Genomic DNA, 17,092 nt, shown 5'->3' with positions numbered 1-17,092 from the left:
GGTTTGTCAAAGGAAAACTGGTTTACATTGTTTCACTTGATTTACTGTCATAAAGTGTCTCTTTGTTTGTCTCTTTTTCTCTGGGGGTCTGTAGCTGGTGGGCTGGTAAAAGAGCAGGTCGAGATATGATTGCATTTGCATTTCTTTTGATGGAGTGAGAAATTAATTTGCAAGAAAAAGCAGATGGATTACTCGCAATGGAATGTTAATGAGTAACTATCCTCATGGGCCACTTCGTGAATAAAGTGTGAAAATGCACACGTACGCTGACACTGATGTTCTAGAGCTGGAGAAAACCATCTGTTCTCAGTTGCAAGAAACCCTTTAAGTTACGAAAACTCTTATTAAAACCCTTGTAATTATTATTAAAGGTATACTTAAATGGGATTTTGGGTACTAGCTTAGTGAGAATTTGTCAAAAGTATGGAATCACAGATTTTACAATTCTGGCTGATACGTACTGATAATTAATTTTTAATCTTTAATCATTTAAAATAAAACACTCAAAAAACTGAAATTAGTCATTTTAAATGCTACATGCAATTTCAGGTACCTCCACATCATCCCATCAGAGGAATAATGTACATTTCAAAATATATTAAAATAGAAAACAGTATTTTATACTATAATATTTCACAATATTACTGTATTTTTGATCAAAAAAGAGAAATTTCATGAACATTCTAAAAAAATTTACCAACTCCTAACTTTTTAATAGTGGTGTACATTTTGAGATTTGCTAAGAATGACGTTTATCAGCCTTATTAAATCATTTTAAATCAATCTTTATTAAAAGTTAACTTTAAGTGATTGTTTAATGACTACGACTGTAATCTGAAAGTAAAAATATGGCAAATAAACATGAACAATTAAATATCTATTACTGATCAATACCGATAAATAAAAAATGTGTTTGTCTTTCTTTATGCTGTTCCATCTTCAGATCTCTCAGTCGTGCCAACCACTTCTAACAGCACACACCCACAGCTGGTCAGTTCTTCTTCTTCTTCCCATAATGCCTGTACCTCACAATCGCCACAGGAGGGTCCTGGTCCCTCCAGTAGCTGCTCAGCGGCCGCCCCTGATAGCACACTGGCTGCTCAGAGCCACGGTGGAGTGCCAGGACCCAGCACCACCAACACCACTGCCAACGAAGGTAAACTATCAAGATGCTGCTATCTAATAATTGACAGTGACATTGGTTACTGGCATGTTTGTGTTGATTTTTAATTCATGTGTTCTTTTGCCTCAATCAGATGACAGCAGAAGAAGCTTGTCGGGTGAGAACGGAGGTGTGGCGATGCCTAGGTTGCCCTCTTGTTGCCCCCAGCACTCCCCTTGCAGCGGGCCATCTTCAGGGCACCTCTCCCTGGGGCACACCCACTCAGGGTGCCTGCAGGGTGGGGCGACGCAGCAATCCGGCCCCCCGCAATCTGGCACCCAGCACTCCCACAGTCACCCGCACCACTTCCACCATCACCACCATGCCAACCCGGTCCCTTCTTCTTTAGCCTTCCCAGAGTCCAGCTGCCCTCTGGAAAGGCCCACTGCCATGCCTGCACCCTGTGGAGGGGTGAGCAGCAGCAACCAGTACCACGACCAGGTACCTTCATACCTGCATGTCAGCTTCTTGAGAACCTTGTATGTCAATATAGGAGAAAGCGAGGATATTATAATCTTCTGTAGCAGTTGATACCGAAACCCATAATTCTAGTTCTTATTTCCTTGGCTTCAATGTTAATTGTGTGTGTGCATGAATTAAACTCTTTTTGCTTCATAAATTTAGGGGGGAAAATGTTTTGCTTCATAAATTGAGGGGGGAATAATCAAAATAACATGATGTCTGTGCAAAGCATAATGTCCGTATTGTTGACAAAACCCGTCTGTTCTTCATTTTACACATGGCTTTCATTTAACAGCATATGTTTTTGTTTGGAATTATTTAAGATTCTTCCTTCATGAACTACTAAATCGCCCTTCATGTTTTGACGATGAAAAGGCAAATGCACCTTTATGAAAAAGGTATTCTTCTGAAGCTGAGCTTTTCCACAGGGGAGTTTGTTTGAGGCCACCCTCTCAGTCTTGTTAAATAATTCACACTGAACTAATTGTCTTGGCTGCTGAATTCTATTATTTACCAGCATAGAGGAGTGTTGTGTGTGCATGAGTATTTTTGAGTAAGTTTTTGAGTGTCAAAAAAAGAAAAGAAAAGTTGTGTATGAATTTTTTTTGTTGTTGCTTATGCTGTAACGCTGTCTCAGTGCATGCTTGGCTATCATGATGTTTAGCATGAAAAGAGGTTCTATGCTGAATGCATTCAGCGAAAGACTAGTATGGCCTTTGATGGGGGCACTGAGCAGTAATTGCCGTTAGCTAGTCATCAGATATGCGCAGACTGGGGGCGCTAGCGAAGCGAGGTGATGTCAGGCATGTTTTATACATCAAAGTGTGTAAAGGATTAGGTTTGGGGTGAATGCCCTCATTTTGAGAGGAATTTAATACTGTTTTGGTTTTTATCCATGTAATTTCTTTGGCTAGTGACATTTTTAAAAGATATGGACCTGATTTGTGTATTTTTTGAAGTATGTGGAAGATATGCAGCTCATATTTAGTGGTACTTGCTATTAAGATTGCTAGTTCTTCAACAAACCCCTTAACCCTACATATTAAACTTTAGGTAGGTGAATGAGAGAATACAAATCAGCCACAAAAATGATAAGTGAGACAAATCTCATGTGATCTGAGCATGTACATGTCTGCTGCAGACTTAACTTTGCATACTTTAAAGGTGTTGTAAGAGATGTTAGTCATTCTGGAGCTTCTTAACTTTTTCCACAACCCTGTCCTTCAAAGATATTTCGGTACCGTTGTTGTAATCAGAGGTGGAGCAGAAGAGCAGTAGCACATCATTTCAGTGTTGTCAAAGTTGTGACAAGCAGAATAAACTGACAACTCCTTATGAAGCTAAATGTTGTGCATAACTTTAATAATCCTTTTCAACTAACAGTCACATTCTTGCAACCCATATATGACGCGTGTTATTTCCCAGGTAATGTGGAGTGCAACCCTACTAAAATCTCGCTTATAGCACATTTAAGAAAATTGTCAATTGTAGTGTTGTCATGTCAGACAGTAGTTTAGTTTATGTAAATAAAGAAGCAAATGCTGAACTCATAACCATTTCAGGATTTGTCAGCTATCATTTATTGTCCTCTAGTGCCATTTTATCAACATTTCATCAGAACAGCTAAAATAGCTGAAAACGATCAGTATTTCCTTCAGTCTGGCACAAGCAGTTGGCAGCGCATCAAGATTTTATATGGAGATAAAACAATGCCCCTGAAACTTAAATGACATAATATATAGTAAAATAAAAATATTTTGTTTAAAAAAAAAAAAAAACTGTAATAAAATGTGCAAAGTCAAGTCTGTAGCAGGTTGGCCACATGTTCAGATGTGAAATTCATCTCTTGACTTTGCTTGTTTTTGCATCTACTATTAGTTTCTATTAAAAATCTGTTCTGTACGCTCTAGCAACCACCCTGAACACCCTAGCAACCCCAAAGCAACACATTTATATTTTCCGTCCGATTCAGTTTATCAGCCATACGCTTATGGGACAGGTGTTTTTGTTCTAATGTATCACAGTTGTCACTGAATTAACTGCTGGTTTCTGTCTTCCCTGTCTGTCTCAGCAGACTCTGCCGGTGGATCTCAGTAGCAGTGCAGTGCGTAGCAGTGGATCCGGCAGCACAGGGTTCCACGGCACATCTGCCTTCGACCCCTGCTGTCCAGGCTCCGCCTCCCGGCCACCTGCTTTCGTTTCCCAGGCTGCACCTGGACCCAGCCAGCAGACTGTGGCCGACTCGTTCAGCTCAGCCATAGTGGCCCAGCCTCAGCCCCAACCTCCTCAGCTCTCTTCCTGCAGGCACTACATGCACCCCCCCTGTACGTACTTTTACCGTAATATTATAATCATATCAATCCAATATTAATGATCCAATGCTGATTTAGGGGTGAAATGGTTCCAGTTTCATCTCCTGTATAACAGTTCTTCTGAAAACAAAAATTTGAATTATAATTTATATATTTTATTAGACAGTAAAATTTATATGTAATTTAACAGTGTGCTGCATTTTGGTGAACCATATAGCTTAATGCATTTAAAAGTTTTACTTAATACATAAACATTACAGCATTCAGATAAATAATGGTTGATCACAGTGTTAATTTTTATTGTATTGACTGCAAATAATCTAATCTTTACATCCCTAATACCAATGTACCAAAATATTTACCGAATCAATAGGAGACTGCAGGACAATGATACATGGAGAAATTCAAACCGTTGCACCCCAAATTTATTGGATGTTCTAAATAGAAGGCAATAAACTAAAAATCGATGTGAGATGATGCTGGTGTGTTCTGTTGTGTGTGAGTGTGAAGATTCTGCGATGCTGGCGCCTGTGCTTTATGGTAATTAGATGAAACACCTGATGTTTAATGTGTTAAGTGCTGCAGGTAGTGTGCCCAGCAGTCCCACTTAATTGCCGATTCTGCTCACAATAGTGTTGTGTGGAATATAAATGAGCGTGGCAGGGCTCCCTGGTGGGCCTGAATTTAGTGGAGTAATTGCCACTCACAGCTCACTGGAGCACCTGTTTGCACACTCTCCTGTTCTCCCTCTATATTTATCTCCTGTATCTCGCGGTCATTATTTTTCTTTGTTTTTCTTTACTTTCTCCCTCATTCCCTTCTGTCTGTCAAATCCTTAGCAAACAGTACATCTCGTTCGCTCCAGGGTAATCACGCTTACACGGGCCATATCCAGGCCATCGTGAAGTTCCCATGAAACTTCCATCCTCTTAATAGTTATCATCAACACAGTTCATTGTTTTTGATGCATTTTTTAACAGACATTTATGCCAGATTTGTATCATCCAGGAAGAAAAGAACAGGAAAAGGAGATTACGTTCTGCCATTTACACTAACGTTTATGCTTTTTCTCTACCAGATGGCCCTCTGCCACGCCCCCTGCACCACCAGTCCTCCTCCTCTTGTCCTCACTCCCATGGCAATGCCCCTCCCCCTCAACAGCCACCTCCGCAGGGTGATTATGTCATCCCACACCCCGTCCTCCCCTTCCACACCCCCCTGCCTTCTCATGGCCCGGGCCACTCGGTGCCCCCTGCTCCTCCACCCTCCCTGCCTGCCCACCATCTACCAGGCTCCAGTGCCCCTCTGTCTCAACATCTTCCCCCTGAGCACCAGGCACTGCAGCACCTGCCCGTTCTGGGCCCAAACCCTGTCCAGAGGCTCCACCAGCACGACATACTGCAGAGGATGGAGGTTCAGAGACGCAGAATGATGCAGCACCCGACGTGAGTCACTGTGTGATTCCTGTTTTACTTTTGTTTTTAACTCAAGTGTTTCATTATGTTTCATTTCATCATGATGATGCTGTTTTGTAATGCTATACTATATGTTCAGCAAGATTTAGAAAATCTCTTCTGCACACCAAAGCTACATTTTATTTGATCAAAAATACACCTATATATACCTATTTTATTACATTTTAAAATGCAATTTATTCCCGTCATGGCAAAGATGAATTTCCAGCAAGTTGGTGTTTAGTGTCACATGATCCTTCAGAAATCATTCTAATATGCTGATTTGGTGCTCAAGAAACATTTCTTAGTATTAATGTTGAAAACAGGTGTGCTGCTTAATATTTTTGTGGAAACAGTGATGTTTTTTTTTTCAGGATTCTTGGATGAATAGAAAGTTAAAAGAGAACAGTGTTTATTTGAAATAGAAAACTTTACTGTCACTTTTTATCAATTGAATGTGTCCTTACTGAATAAAAGTATACATTTCTTTATAAAAAAGTCTTACTGACCCCAAACTTTTGAATGGTAGTTTACCATTACAGTTGATGTTTTTTTTTTTGTTTTTTTTTGTCATACCACCCACCTCTAATCTCAAAGCTTTGTGTAACTAAAATAATCTAAAACTTTAAATAAGGTGTTTTGCTAATGCCTTGCAAATGGTTTCCTGCTTTGTCTTTTTATGTAACAAATTGTATTCCTCCTTCCTTAAGGCGAGCACATGAGAGACCCCCGCCACATCCCCATAGAATGCATCCTAACTACGGTCACGGGCATCACATTCACGTCCCACAAACTATGTCATCGCACCCTCGGCAGGCTGACCAGAGGACCACATGGTAGAGTATATTAAAAAAGTAGAATGTTTCTCTGAATTAATGTTTCAGATGGTTTGGAGCCATTGGTTCCCTCAGGAGTTTTCAGATTATGCTTACAAAATCAGGATTTATGGTTAAAACTGAACATCTCTGTAATATCATGATTAGGGCTGCACGATAGGCCTATATCGTTTTAGCAGCGATATCGCGATGTGTGCATCCGCGATAGTCACATCAGAGGATGTACGATGTCAAGTATTGGGATCGTAGTTGATCCGGATGGACCAAGCACCACGGTTCGAAACACACATCATGATTCTTAGATTAATTGCAAAGTTTAACCATCATAGAGCGAAAGTTAATCATTTGTTCAATCACGTGTTTTAGGTCCTGTCATTTTAAACATTCAAGCGATTTTAAACCATTTTAGTGCAAGAAGACTTGAAAGATCTCATTTCAGAAGTCGCATGCTGTTTTCTGTGATGGCACACAGAGCCACACAGGCAGCACGTGAACACCAAATTCTGCTCTCTTCTGCTTCTATTTGTGCTTGAACAGACACATACATGCATAATTATGTCAAAATGCCCATGCCTTATGGCCTATGTGAACGTAAACAGTTGAGAAAGAAAACGGATGCGTATCACTATATTGGATACGTTTATTCGGTAGTAAAGTGACAGCAGCCCAATATTCCTGCTGCTGCTGTCTATGTCATTAATATTAAATAAACAACAATAGACAAAGAAAATATCACTTTTATAGCTTTAACAAAGATTAATTACATTTACTTTATAAATTGAAGACTATGCAGTGTAATTTTACACTTGATTATTAAATTTGTTACACTTACCTGAAAAAGGCCTGTTCGTTTCATTTGTATCTTTGTTCTATTGTATTTATCTATGCTTGTAATGTTTATTAATTTCTATGCAGATTCACTCCCCTACAAAATCACCATAATCATTCTAGAATGATTAATTATTTCCAAATAGAGCTATTCAAGTCATCTGGTGACATTTATTTTCATATCGCAATATATATATTGCCGAAAAACAAAGCATCTCAATGTTCGTTTTTTCCAGTATCATGCAGCCCTAACCATGATCTGTTAGTCATGATGTTGGTTTCAAACAATATATTGTTCACTGATTTAGCATGCCGGTTGTCGGTCTTCTTGCTGTTTTAGGGAGCTGGGCATTGAAGCTGGTGTTACTGTAGCTCCCTACCCTTCAGGACACCTGCACCCGCATCTGCCTCACTATCACCCTCCACCCAGACTGCACCATTTCCCCATCCAGCTGATGGTGAGTCCTTTCTCCCCTCCATCAGCTGAAATGTATGCGTACATTAGCATGAATAAAAAAGCCCTGATTTGCTCTCAGGTACGGCACAGATTAATGGCGGCAGCCCCAAGCCGTGTATCCACAGCATCTGTTATTACAGGGGGATGTGTACGGGTGCATGAATTATGCATCACAAGTTATAATGGAAGCTCATTGGACATTTCAAGTGTGAAATTTGAATTTGATTTATTTGAAAGACTAAAATTACTTTTGAATCATATAGAGTGACATGCACGCACAGATGTGTGAAAAACTTCTAATGCCTTTCATAAATATCAGAGGCCAAATTGCAGGTGTTTTTTACTAAAATAGTTAGTGTCCTTTCGGTCTGTTTTCCCATTAGGTGCCATCACTAATTTCATGTTTTTGTTTCCTTTAGCACACTGGCTCAATGCCTGAGGTGACATATCCACATATTCGCTACATCTCCTCCCGAATGACTTTTGGCCGCACATATGAGGTAAGATCTGGAACATGGACCAAAATCATTGGTGATCTAAAGTTTCTTCCTTTCTAGAACAAAACACATTTCTTGAAGAATGCATAAGAAAATTAAAGTATTTGGTATATGTATGTGGTATATACATTTTTTTTTTATATTTATATATAAGTGAGGTCTTCAGAAGTGTGTGTGTGTGTGTGTCTTTAAGAAATGCCCCCTTTCTGTGTAAAAAGATTGAGCGTTTTTTGGTTCCGCTCACTCATAGGCTGCGAGTTTGAATTATTTTTAACTCCCCCCATCCTTCAATAACAACCTCTTTGCACAGCCTGCATTACATTTTGATATATTCACAGCACAATCCACTCCACATCGACTGTTAAAAACGAAGATCAAATTTTAAATAATCTCCCTTCTAAAAGTGGGATTCTTAAGTTAGAAATGTAGACCATCAGCTGCTACACACACGAGGTTCACAGACTTTCGCATTAGTGGGAATTGGTTATTGTTAGTTCTTAACCAGTTAACCATCACACACCCTTAAACCAATGCACTTGCGTACACTTACTTACAACACACACTTACAAAAACCTTTCTTCTCTGTTTCTTCTCTTCTCTAGCTTGCTTCCTAAATAATCTTGGCTTTGTATATTACGAATATTTTTGGCTCTTTGACAAATTGCTTTTGCTCTCTTGTTAGGGCTGCACAATTAATCGAATTTCTAATCGCGATTACGATTATGGATGCCACGATTACGTAATCGTCCAAAGCCGCGATTAAAAAAAAAAAAAATCCACTCTGCGTGCATTTAGAGCATGTAATGAGAGGCAAATCACAACTACTTCAGAAAACCCATCACAATAGGAATGAACTACCAGGCAGCGACGTATGTGTACGCTGAAATAAAAAGTCTTTCACCTCAGAAAAACGAACGTTCCTGTCATGTCAGCCGTTAGGCTACTGTGTTCGTAAGCGCACACTCTTCAATTGCACGCGCAAATGCGGCGACGCGCGCTGTGTATAAAGTGCAAAGGAAACTACGAGCATGCAACGTTGTTACGTTGTAAATTGGTAAGTCACAAAATAAAAGTAAAATACCAATAAATCACGTTACTGGTACGTCGTGTGTTAGCTGAGAAGGATTTGCATGCAGGGATGATTTTCATTCTATTCACCAGGAGCAGTTTTCATGTTTCATTAACAGTTCTTGTTAGTATTGTGTATCACCATGGTAACTGTCGTTTTAATATTAACCCCCAAATGCCACTTTATTTTCACAAAAAAAAAAAGAAGTTATTTTTTATATAAATGACTGTGGTGGCTCATACCAACATTGTATTTACAAAAGCTAGTTTGGGACTGCTATTTAATAGCTGTAGCATAGGCCTAATGTTTATTTCTTAGTAGTCTTTACTATTAGTCATATTCTTACAATTTATGTGTATGTTAAGTAAAGGGGGACAGTGTGTGTCTTCACAATTTTTAAGTAAACATATATAATAATATGCCTATATATATATTTCAATGTAAATTGTGATAATCGTAATTAATAATCGCAATTACAATTTCAAGGAAATAATCGACAATTATGATTTTTGTCATAATCGTGCAGCCCTATCTCTTGTAAGTCGCTTTGGATAAAAGCATCTACTGAATTCATAAATGTAGATGTTCTGATGTTTAACCTCACTGTGATGAAGAATTCCTCATGATGTGACCCGTTTAAAATCAGTAATGTAACCAGTAGTGTGTTTTAACAGGATCTGCTGCATTTAGAAGAGCGACTGGGGACTGTGAACCGAGGGGCCTCTCAGGGAACCATAGAGAGGTGCACCTACCCACACAAATACAAAAAGGTGAGAACACTTACAAACATTAGTGTTTTATGTGAGGTGGTCAAAATAACGTCCTGTTTGGTGATAATGGACAGACAGTCTGCAAAAAGACTCTGAGGATATAATGTAGGGGCATCCTGTTAGACACACACAAAAAAAAAAAAAACTTCACCAGGAGCCTAATATCAGAACTTTTGTGTCATCACAAATCCTCACCCAGTCCTTTTATTGTCAACAGCTGCATAGTGTAGACCTTTGAAATGTCACTGATATGTAGGAAAAGGTTCCATGGAGATGACAGAATGCATTACATTTCTGAATAACAGTAATCTAAAACCCTGCCGCCCTAATACAGAAGGTGGTGGAGAGAGACACTGAGGAACAGTTAGCACCTGAAGCATGGGCATCTGTTGGGAAAAATATGCACTCAACCTCAAACTCGGTGAGAAAAAATGTGAACAAATAGTTTGGGAAAACATGTTTTAGCTCACATATTGTGTAGATGTTAACGGGGGCAGGAATAGTAAAAAAATGGCGTAGTCAATCTAGTTGAGGAGCACATTGACAAAAATGTGTGTCTGTGTTTATTAAAAAATATATAATGTGCATTGTCTGAAGTTTAGGTTTTGTTTCTGCTTGACCTGTTTATGATCAGCACACTGTTCGTAACAAAAAACACGGTTGCTATGTTTATGTAACGTGTTATGCTGCTCTTTGTGGTTATTTTTTTGTATCGCCAGCATTAACTGCAGCAATTATTATTAAAAGATACCAATTATAAACATTCATATAAACTATTTGCATATGCTTTGGGGGAACGAAGACACAGAAAGAGCTAATATGTGTGCTAGTGTTGCTCACCAGTTCATGAGAATTGGGGTGCAGTGAGACTACTCATAATGGTTATGCTTTTTTTTTTCTCATGCACAGAGAAAGCTGCATGGTAAGCAAGAGGAGGAGGAGGAGGCAGAGGAAGACACGGAGGAGAAATGCACCATCTGTCTGTCTATACTGGAAGAAGGGGAGGATGTCAGGTAAACGCTTGCAACACTGTGGATTTGAGATTGTAGCATCCTTCAAATGATTCTTGCTTTTTTTTTTCTAAACGTCTTTTGAGAATGAGGCTCTTTACAAAAGGCACTCAATTGTGTAATTTATTAAATGATTTGTTTTATATGTGTGTGCGCGTGTATTAGGGGTTGAATGATTTTTTAAAGTGGACGTTTATGTGATGAAAGTCGAGTCGACGTCGACTAGTTGCTGATGACGTCATTGATGAACAAATAAGCCTGAACTTCGAGCTGAGACTCGAACGCGGGTTGCTTTGTGCACAGCTACGGAATATGACACAGCGCTGCCCACAAGGCTATTCACATAACAGCTTATCTTTTAACAGTTCTTTATTTGGATTTATTTTATATGAATGCGTTAGTGAGAGTGATTGCATGCAAATTAATTCTACCTGGCAGTGTCTCTCTACTAATAGTGCAGCTGTGGGTTTTAGTTACTAAAGCCCCTTTCACACAGAGATTCCGGAAAATATGTGTATAAAGTGACCCGGGATTTGACCCGGGTTCGTTTGATTTTAGTTCATCACACTGCCAGTGATTTTCCGGAATCAGAGAGTGTGTTCACACACAACCCGTAAAAATCCCGTAAAGACACTTGACATCGACGTGACATGTAATGTCTCAGCAGCGTCTTAAGTTTGCTTATGAGCTGCAATTTCTGTCTCGAGAAACCACGCTTGTGCATTTTTTTTTCTCTGATTCGATCATAAACTCGAGCATTACGTACCGTTCACTAGCTGGCGAACGATCCAGGCTTCAGCGTCATCATTCCGACACGGCATTTTTACGGCTTTTGTTCACACAGCGCGCGTTCTGGGACTGAACACGGCAATGTTACTAGGTCCCCAACCCGGCATCAATCCCGGGTCGTGTTTGCATTCACACAGATTTCCCGGGTTCAAAGCGCTGTGTGAAAGGGGTTTAAGAAATATATGCTTGAACTTTTCAGTTTCTAAGCTATTTTATTGATAAATCACAGAAGTGTTGACAATACAGGCCATGTATATAGGTCATGACCAGCGACCAGAGGTGTAAAGTCCAGGTTCAGAAAGTAAAAGTCCTCCTCAGTAGTTTGTTCCAATCGCCTGGATTTGTTAATTGGCACAGTTTTTCAGCCAGGAGATAGAACTAATTAGTGAAATCAGCTGGCTGAATTCATGGGTGGAATAAACATATGGCAGGACTTTTACTTTCTGACCCCTGGACTTTACACTGCCAGCGACTAGTGCCAGAGCGTGTGTGTGTGTAGATATAGGTATATATATATATATATGTATATGTATATGTATATGTATATGTATATGTATATATATATATATATATATATATATATATATATATATATATATATATATATATATATATATATATATATATATATATATATATATATATATATATATAAATATACCTATATATATATACAGTGGGGAAAAAAAGTATTTAGTCAGCCACCAATTGTGCAAGTTCTCCCACTTAAAAAGATGAGAGAGGCCTGTAATTTTCATCATAGGTACACTTCAACTATGAGAGACAAAATGAGAAAAAAAATAATCCAGAAAATCACATTGTAGGATTTTTAATGAATTTATTTGCAAATTATGGTGGAAAATAAGTATTTGGTCAATAACAAAAGTTTATCTCAATACTTTGTTATATATCCTTTGTTGGCAATGACAGAGGTCACACGTTTTCTGTAAGTCTTCACAAGGTTTTCACACACTGTTGCTGGTATTTTGGCCCATTCCTCCATGCAGATCTCCTCTAGAGCAGTGATGTTTTGGGGCTGTCACTGGGCAACATGGACTTTCAACTCCCTCCAAAGATTTTCTATAGGGTTGAGATCTGGAGACTGGCTAGGCCACTCCAGGACCTTGAAATGCTTCTTACGAAGACACTCCTTCGTTGCCCGGGCGGTGTGTTTGGGATCATTGTCATGTTGAAAGACCCAGCCACGTTTCATCTTCAATGCCCTTGCTGATGGAAGGAGGTTTTCACTCAAAATCTCATGATACATGGCCCCATTCATTCTTTCCTTTACACAGATCAGTCGTCCTGGTCCATTTGCAGAAAAACAGCCCCAAAGCATGATGTTTCCACCCCCATGCTTCACAGTAGGTATGGTGTTCTTTGGATGCAACTTCTCCTCCAAACACGACGAGTTGAGTTTTTACCAAAAAGTTCTATTTTGGTTTCATCTGACCATATGACATTCTCCCAATCCTCTTCTGGATCATCCAAATGCTCTCTAGCAAACTTCGGACGGGCCTGGACATGTACTGGCTTAAGCAGGAGGATACGTCTGGCACTGCAGGATTTGAGTCCCTGGCGGCGTAGTGTGTTACTGATGGTAGCCTTTGTTACTTTGGTCCCAGCTCTCTGCAGGTCATTCACTAGGTCCCCCCGTGTGGTTCTGGGATTTTTGCTCACCGTTCTTGTGATCATTTTGACCCCACGGGGTGAGATCTTGCGTGGAGCCCCAGATCGAGGGAGATTATTAGTGGTCTTTTATGTCTTCCATTTCCTAATAATTGCTCCCACAGTTGATTTCTTCACACCAAGCTGCTTACCTATTGCAGATTCAGTCTTCCCAGCCTGGTGCAGGTCTACAATTTTGTTTCTGATGTACTTTGACAGCTCTTTGGTCTTGGCCATAGTGGAGTTTGGAGTGTGACTGTTTGAGGTTGTGGACAAGTGTCTTTTATACTGATAACAAGTTCAAAAAGGTGCCATTAATACAGGTAACGAGTGGAGGACAGAGGAGCCTCTTAAAGAAGTTGTTACAGGTCTGTGAGAGCCAGAAATCTTGCTTGTTTGTAGGTGACCAAATACTTATTTTCCACCATAATTTGCAAATAAATTCATTAAAAATCCTACAATGTTTTTTTCTGCATTTTTTTTTCTCATTTTGTCTCTCATAGTTGAAGTGTACCTGTGATGAAAATTACAGGCCTCTCTCATCTTTTTAAGTGGGAGAACTTGCACAATTGGTGGCTGACTAAATACTTTTTTTCCCCACTGTGTGTGTGTGTGTGTGTGTGTATATATATATATATATATATGTGTGTGTGTGTGTGTGTGTGTGTATATATATATATAGTAGCACAAGTAGCTGGCATGGTGCTAAATTATAATCAAACAAACACAATTTATTCTTTTTACATTTGGGACTCCTCAAGGTTCCGTTTAAAATTTGATCCAGATTAGGCAGTCGGTTATCATGAATACTTTCTCTCTTTATATTCTCTGCTGCCCTCTGGAGCTGGAACATGTGAATTACTATGTGTTTTAATATTAAAAGTCTGATTTCATTGAATAGAATGTTCATTTTTAAAGTCAACTGATTGTATTTATCCACCTATCTTTTTTTTTGCAGGCGCCTTCCATGTATGCATCTCTTCCATCAGCTGTGTGTAGACCAATGGCTCCTCACTAACAAGAAATGCCCCATCTGCAGAGTGGACATCGAAGCTCAGTTATCTTCAGAGAGTTGATGCTATTTTTCTTGCAACCCTTTTGTTGGACATTTATTTGTTGTTTTCCTTTTCATTTTTGTCAGTAACGCATTCAACCAAAGATGGCATGAAATACCTGCGCAACTATGGGGAAAAAAGAAAAACAACAATCCACAAAAAAAGCATCAAGCCTAGCGTGCCAGCTATCATGTAGTACCAGTACAGCTAGAAAAAACATCTTCATTAAGGGTTTTGAATTGTATTGTATTTATAAAGGGTTTATGTAGCTTTTGTTTTCATAAGTGTCATTGTATTTTATTTTTGCATGGTTCCTTGCAATGCATTTCTTTGCACATATAATGAAATAGGCCTCAGAAGGCCTGAGAACTTGCAGGTGAGGATTGCTGCTCTAGTAAAGAAGCATTTTTACATACCTGATGCCTTGCTTTACTGGAATAGAATGTCAACCTCCATTTTAAAACATTGCAGGACTCAATTTTATGATCAGTATATTGATTAGTTTTATGTTTTAGACAATGTGATCTATCTGAAATAGATTTTTTTAAGTGAATCAAGACATTCCTTAATTAGGAAACAAGATCATGGTTAAGAGATCAGCTGCTGTAACAGTGTTCACCCTCACGCCAATTCACTCTCAACACGGGAAACTGGGCTGGAGTCCATTCCGTTTCACTTCAGCTCATTAACAGTGCTAACTGAATTCAGGAAGCTGGTTTAACAAATGCTCCATGTACATTTAATTTTAAATTCATATGCATTAGATCCTGAACTGATGGCTTTGAAATGAATTCAGCTCCAGCCCTGATGAGAACCAACTGCACACTTCACCGCCATTCACACGGTTGCGTTCCATCAGTCCCCTCTCAGCACCTCAATCTGACGTCACATGTAACGCACTTCACCTAATGTATTTTCAAAGAGAAGAGAAAGAGAAAAAAAATGAATGTCACCTCTCTGTATTCTGATTGTTGTTTTTTTTAATAGTATAATGAAGTTGGATTTTTGATTGGGCAATGGGGAAAGTGTCATTTCTCAGAGAAGCTCGATATGTTGACTTGGTTCTGTGAGGATTACAGGCCTAAAAAAACAGCCACCGCAAGTGTGAAGTGCTGGGAAATAGATTATTTATTATTTCATCAGGGTCTCCTAGCCTGCTTCATTTATCTCTCTCAGCAACCTAGAAACTGACTCTTGTTATCTGATTATTTCTTCACAATTATTATCATTAACATGCATTTTGTTCAGCAACTGTGCAGCATTTTATTTTATTTTTATTTTTTTGCTGCTGTGAAATCCTAACACTAATATTAATCTCAACTAGATATCTTGCATATACTTGCACATGAGAGACAGACGACAGGAGTGTTGTGAGAATGAGAGTGTGCTGAGGCCGTGTATTTCCACTCTGATTGCCGAATTTCGAGGAAAAACTGTAATAATTTTGAATGGAGTGTTGGAATGCAGTACTTAATGGCAGGCGGCCATGCATTCATAGACTTAATGGCCCCAGGATGATATTCCATGGGATTTATATTAGTTTTAAAATAATGAAATTAATAAAGTTAGGTAACTCTTTTATGTGTCCAGTTTTGTGCCTCCTTGAATCCGACACCCTTTTGAAGAATTTAACCATGCGGACTAGTTTCCATCAATACCGTGGTTATTTTATTCTTTCTAAAATAAAGCAGTAAAGTTTGTATTGGGTACTATAGTCATTACCTCATTACAAATGTCTTGTATACTGTACAACGGAGACAATTGCTGCCCACTGCACCAGATGTGTGTGTTTACTACTCACTGCTCTTAATGTGTGTGCACTAACTTGAAAGGGCACTAAAGGACAAATTAAGAGTATGGGTTACCATACTTGACCTTCACATCACTGTCACTTTACAAAAAAGGTAAAACGCAATAACAATGTCAGCAATGGGACTGAGAAAAATGTTTATGTAGACCGTGTACTACACAGCTTCGAACATATTGATAGACGGTCACTATTAAAAAAAAATACAAATTGGGATATTAAACTTATTTTAGGAATATTTTATCTTATAAACCTGCTTGTTAAAAAATTTACCTTTAGTACTAGACAAGAAAAAGTATATTGTGTTTGTTTTTGTCTTGCAATATTGATGGAAATGATGGAAAATCTCAAGATTTGGGTCAAGTTGATATAGGTAGTTCACCTAACCAAACACAAAATTATTGCATTAAATTTAATATGAAGCAATTCATAAACAGTAATAGTAATGACAGTGACTGCTGGTTACACTGCAAAAAAATAATAATAATAAAAAAAAAAATTTATGAAAAAATGAGTTTTATTAACAGACCACCTAAAGCGTGCGGTGGGTTTGGTGCAGGTGTTGTGCCGAATTTCGACCGGTAATAATTTGGCAGGGGGTCGAAATTCGGCACAACACGTGCAGTTAAGAATAAATGTGGGAAAGTCACATAAGAGGAGGCAATGCCTCCATCAGGCTGTGATTGGATATATTTTTGGTTCGTGCGCCTTCGCAATGATGTTAGATAGGCCTACTAGCGCATCAAACTTGAAGTGGACTGAAAACATAATGACTGGGCTTTTTTTTTTGTGAACAAATCGGCTTTGGTGAGATTAAAAGTATAGCCTACGTTGTGTCTGTGACCAGGAAAAGAAATAAAAAGAATAGCTGACATCAGTTCACAAATAAAATACGATACCCAGCAAACACATTTAC

At 38.8% G+C, this 17,092-nt stretch overlaps 1 protein-coding gene across 4 annotated transcripts in view; it reads left to right on the top strand.

Annotated features, from left to right (window-relative positions):
* The window catches only part of rnf111 (ring finger protein 111), a 43,286-nt gene extending 27,339 nt beyond the window's left edge, over positions 1 to 15,947 (top strand). The window contains exons 5-15 of one of the 4 annotated variants that reach the window (XM_084108014.1): positions 944 to 1,156; positions 1,257 to 1,603; positions 3,696 to 3,948; positions 5,015 to 5,381; positions 6,101 to 6,226; positions 7,395 to 7,512; positions 7,931 to 8,011; positions 9,752 to 9,847; positions 10,182 to 10,268; positions 10,757 to 10,860; positions 14,273 to 15,947. In XM_084108014.1, coding sequence (XP_083964140.1) covers positions 944 to 1,156; positions 1,257 to 1,603; positions 3,696 to 3,948; positions 5,015 to 5,381; positions 6,101 to 6,226; positions 7,395 to 7,512; positions 7,931 to 8,011; positions 9,752 to 9,847; positions 10,182 to 10,268; positions 10,757 to 10,860; positions 14,273 to 14,390 — 1,910 coding nt within the window. In that variant the 3' untranslated portion in view covers positions 14,391 to 15,947. The remainder of the gene's footprint in view (positions 1 to 943; positions 1,157 to 1,256; positions 1,604 to 3,695; positions 3,949 to 5,014; positions 5,382 to 6,100; positions 6,227 to 7,394; positions 7,513 to 7,930; positions 8,012 to 9,751; positions 9,848 to 10,181; positions 10,269 to 10,756; positions 10,861 to 14,272) is intronic. The other 3 variants (XM_084108015.1, XM_084108017.1, XM_084108016.1) reach the window with 3 other exon arrangements.
* Positions 15,948 to 17,092: the final 1,145 nt, after the last annotated feature.

The sequence above is a fragment of the Abramis brama genome (assembly GCF_963993115.1).
Source record: "Abramis brama genome assembly, chromosome: 3".
Classification (NCBI taxonomy): domain Eukaryota; kingdom Metazoa; phylum Chordata; class Actinopteri; order Cypriniformes; family Leuciscidae; genus Abramis; species Abramis brama.
This window is presented reverse-complemented; position numbering and strand designations above follow the sequence as displayed.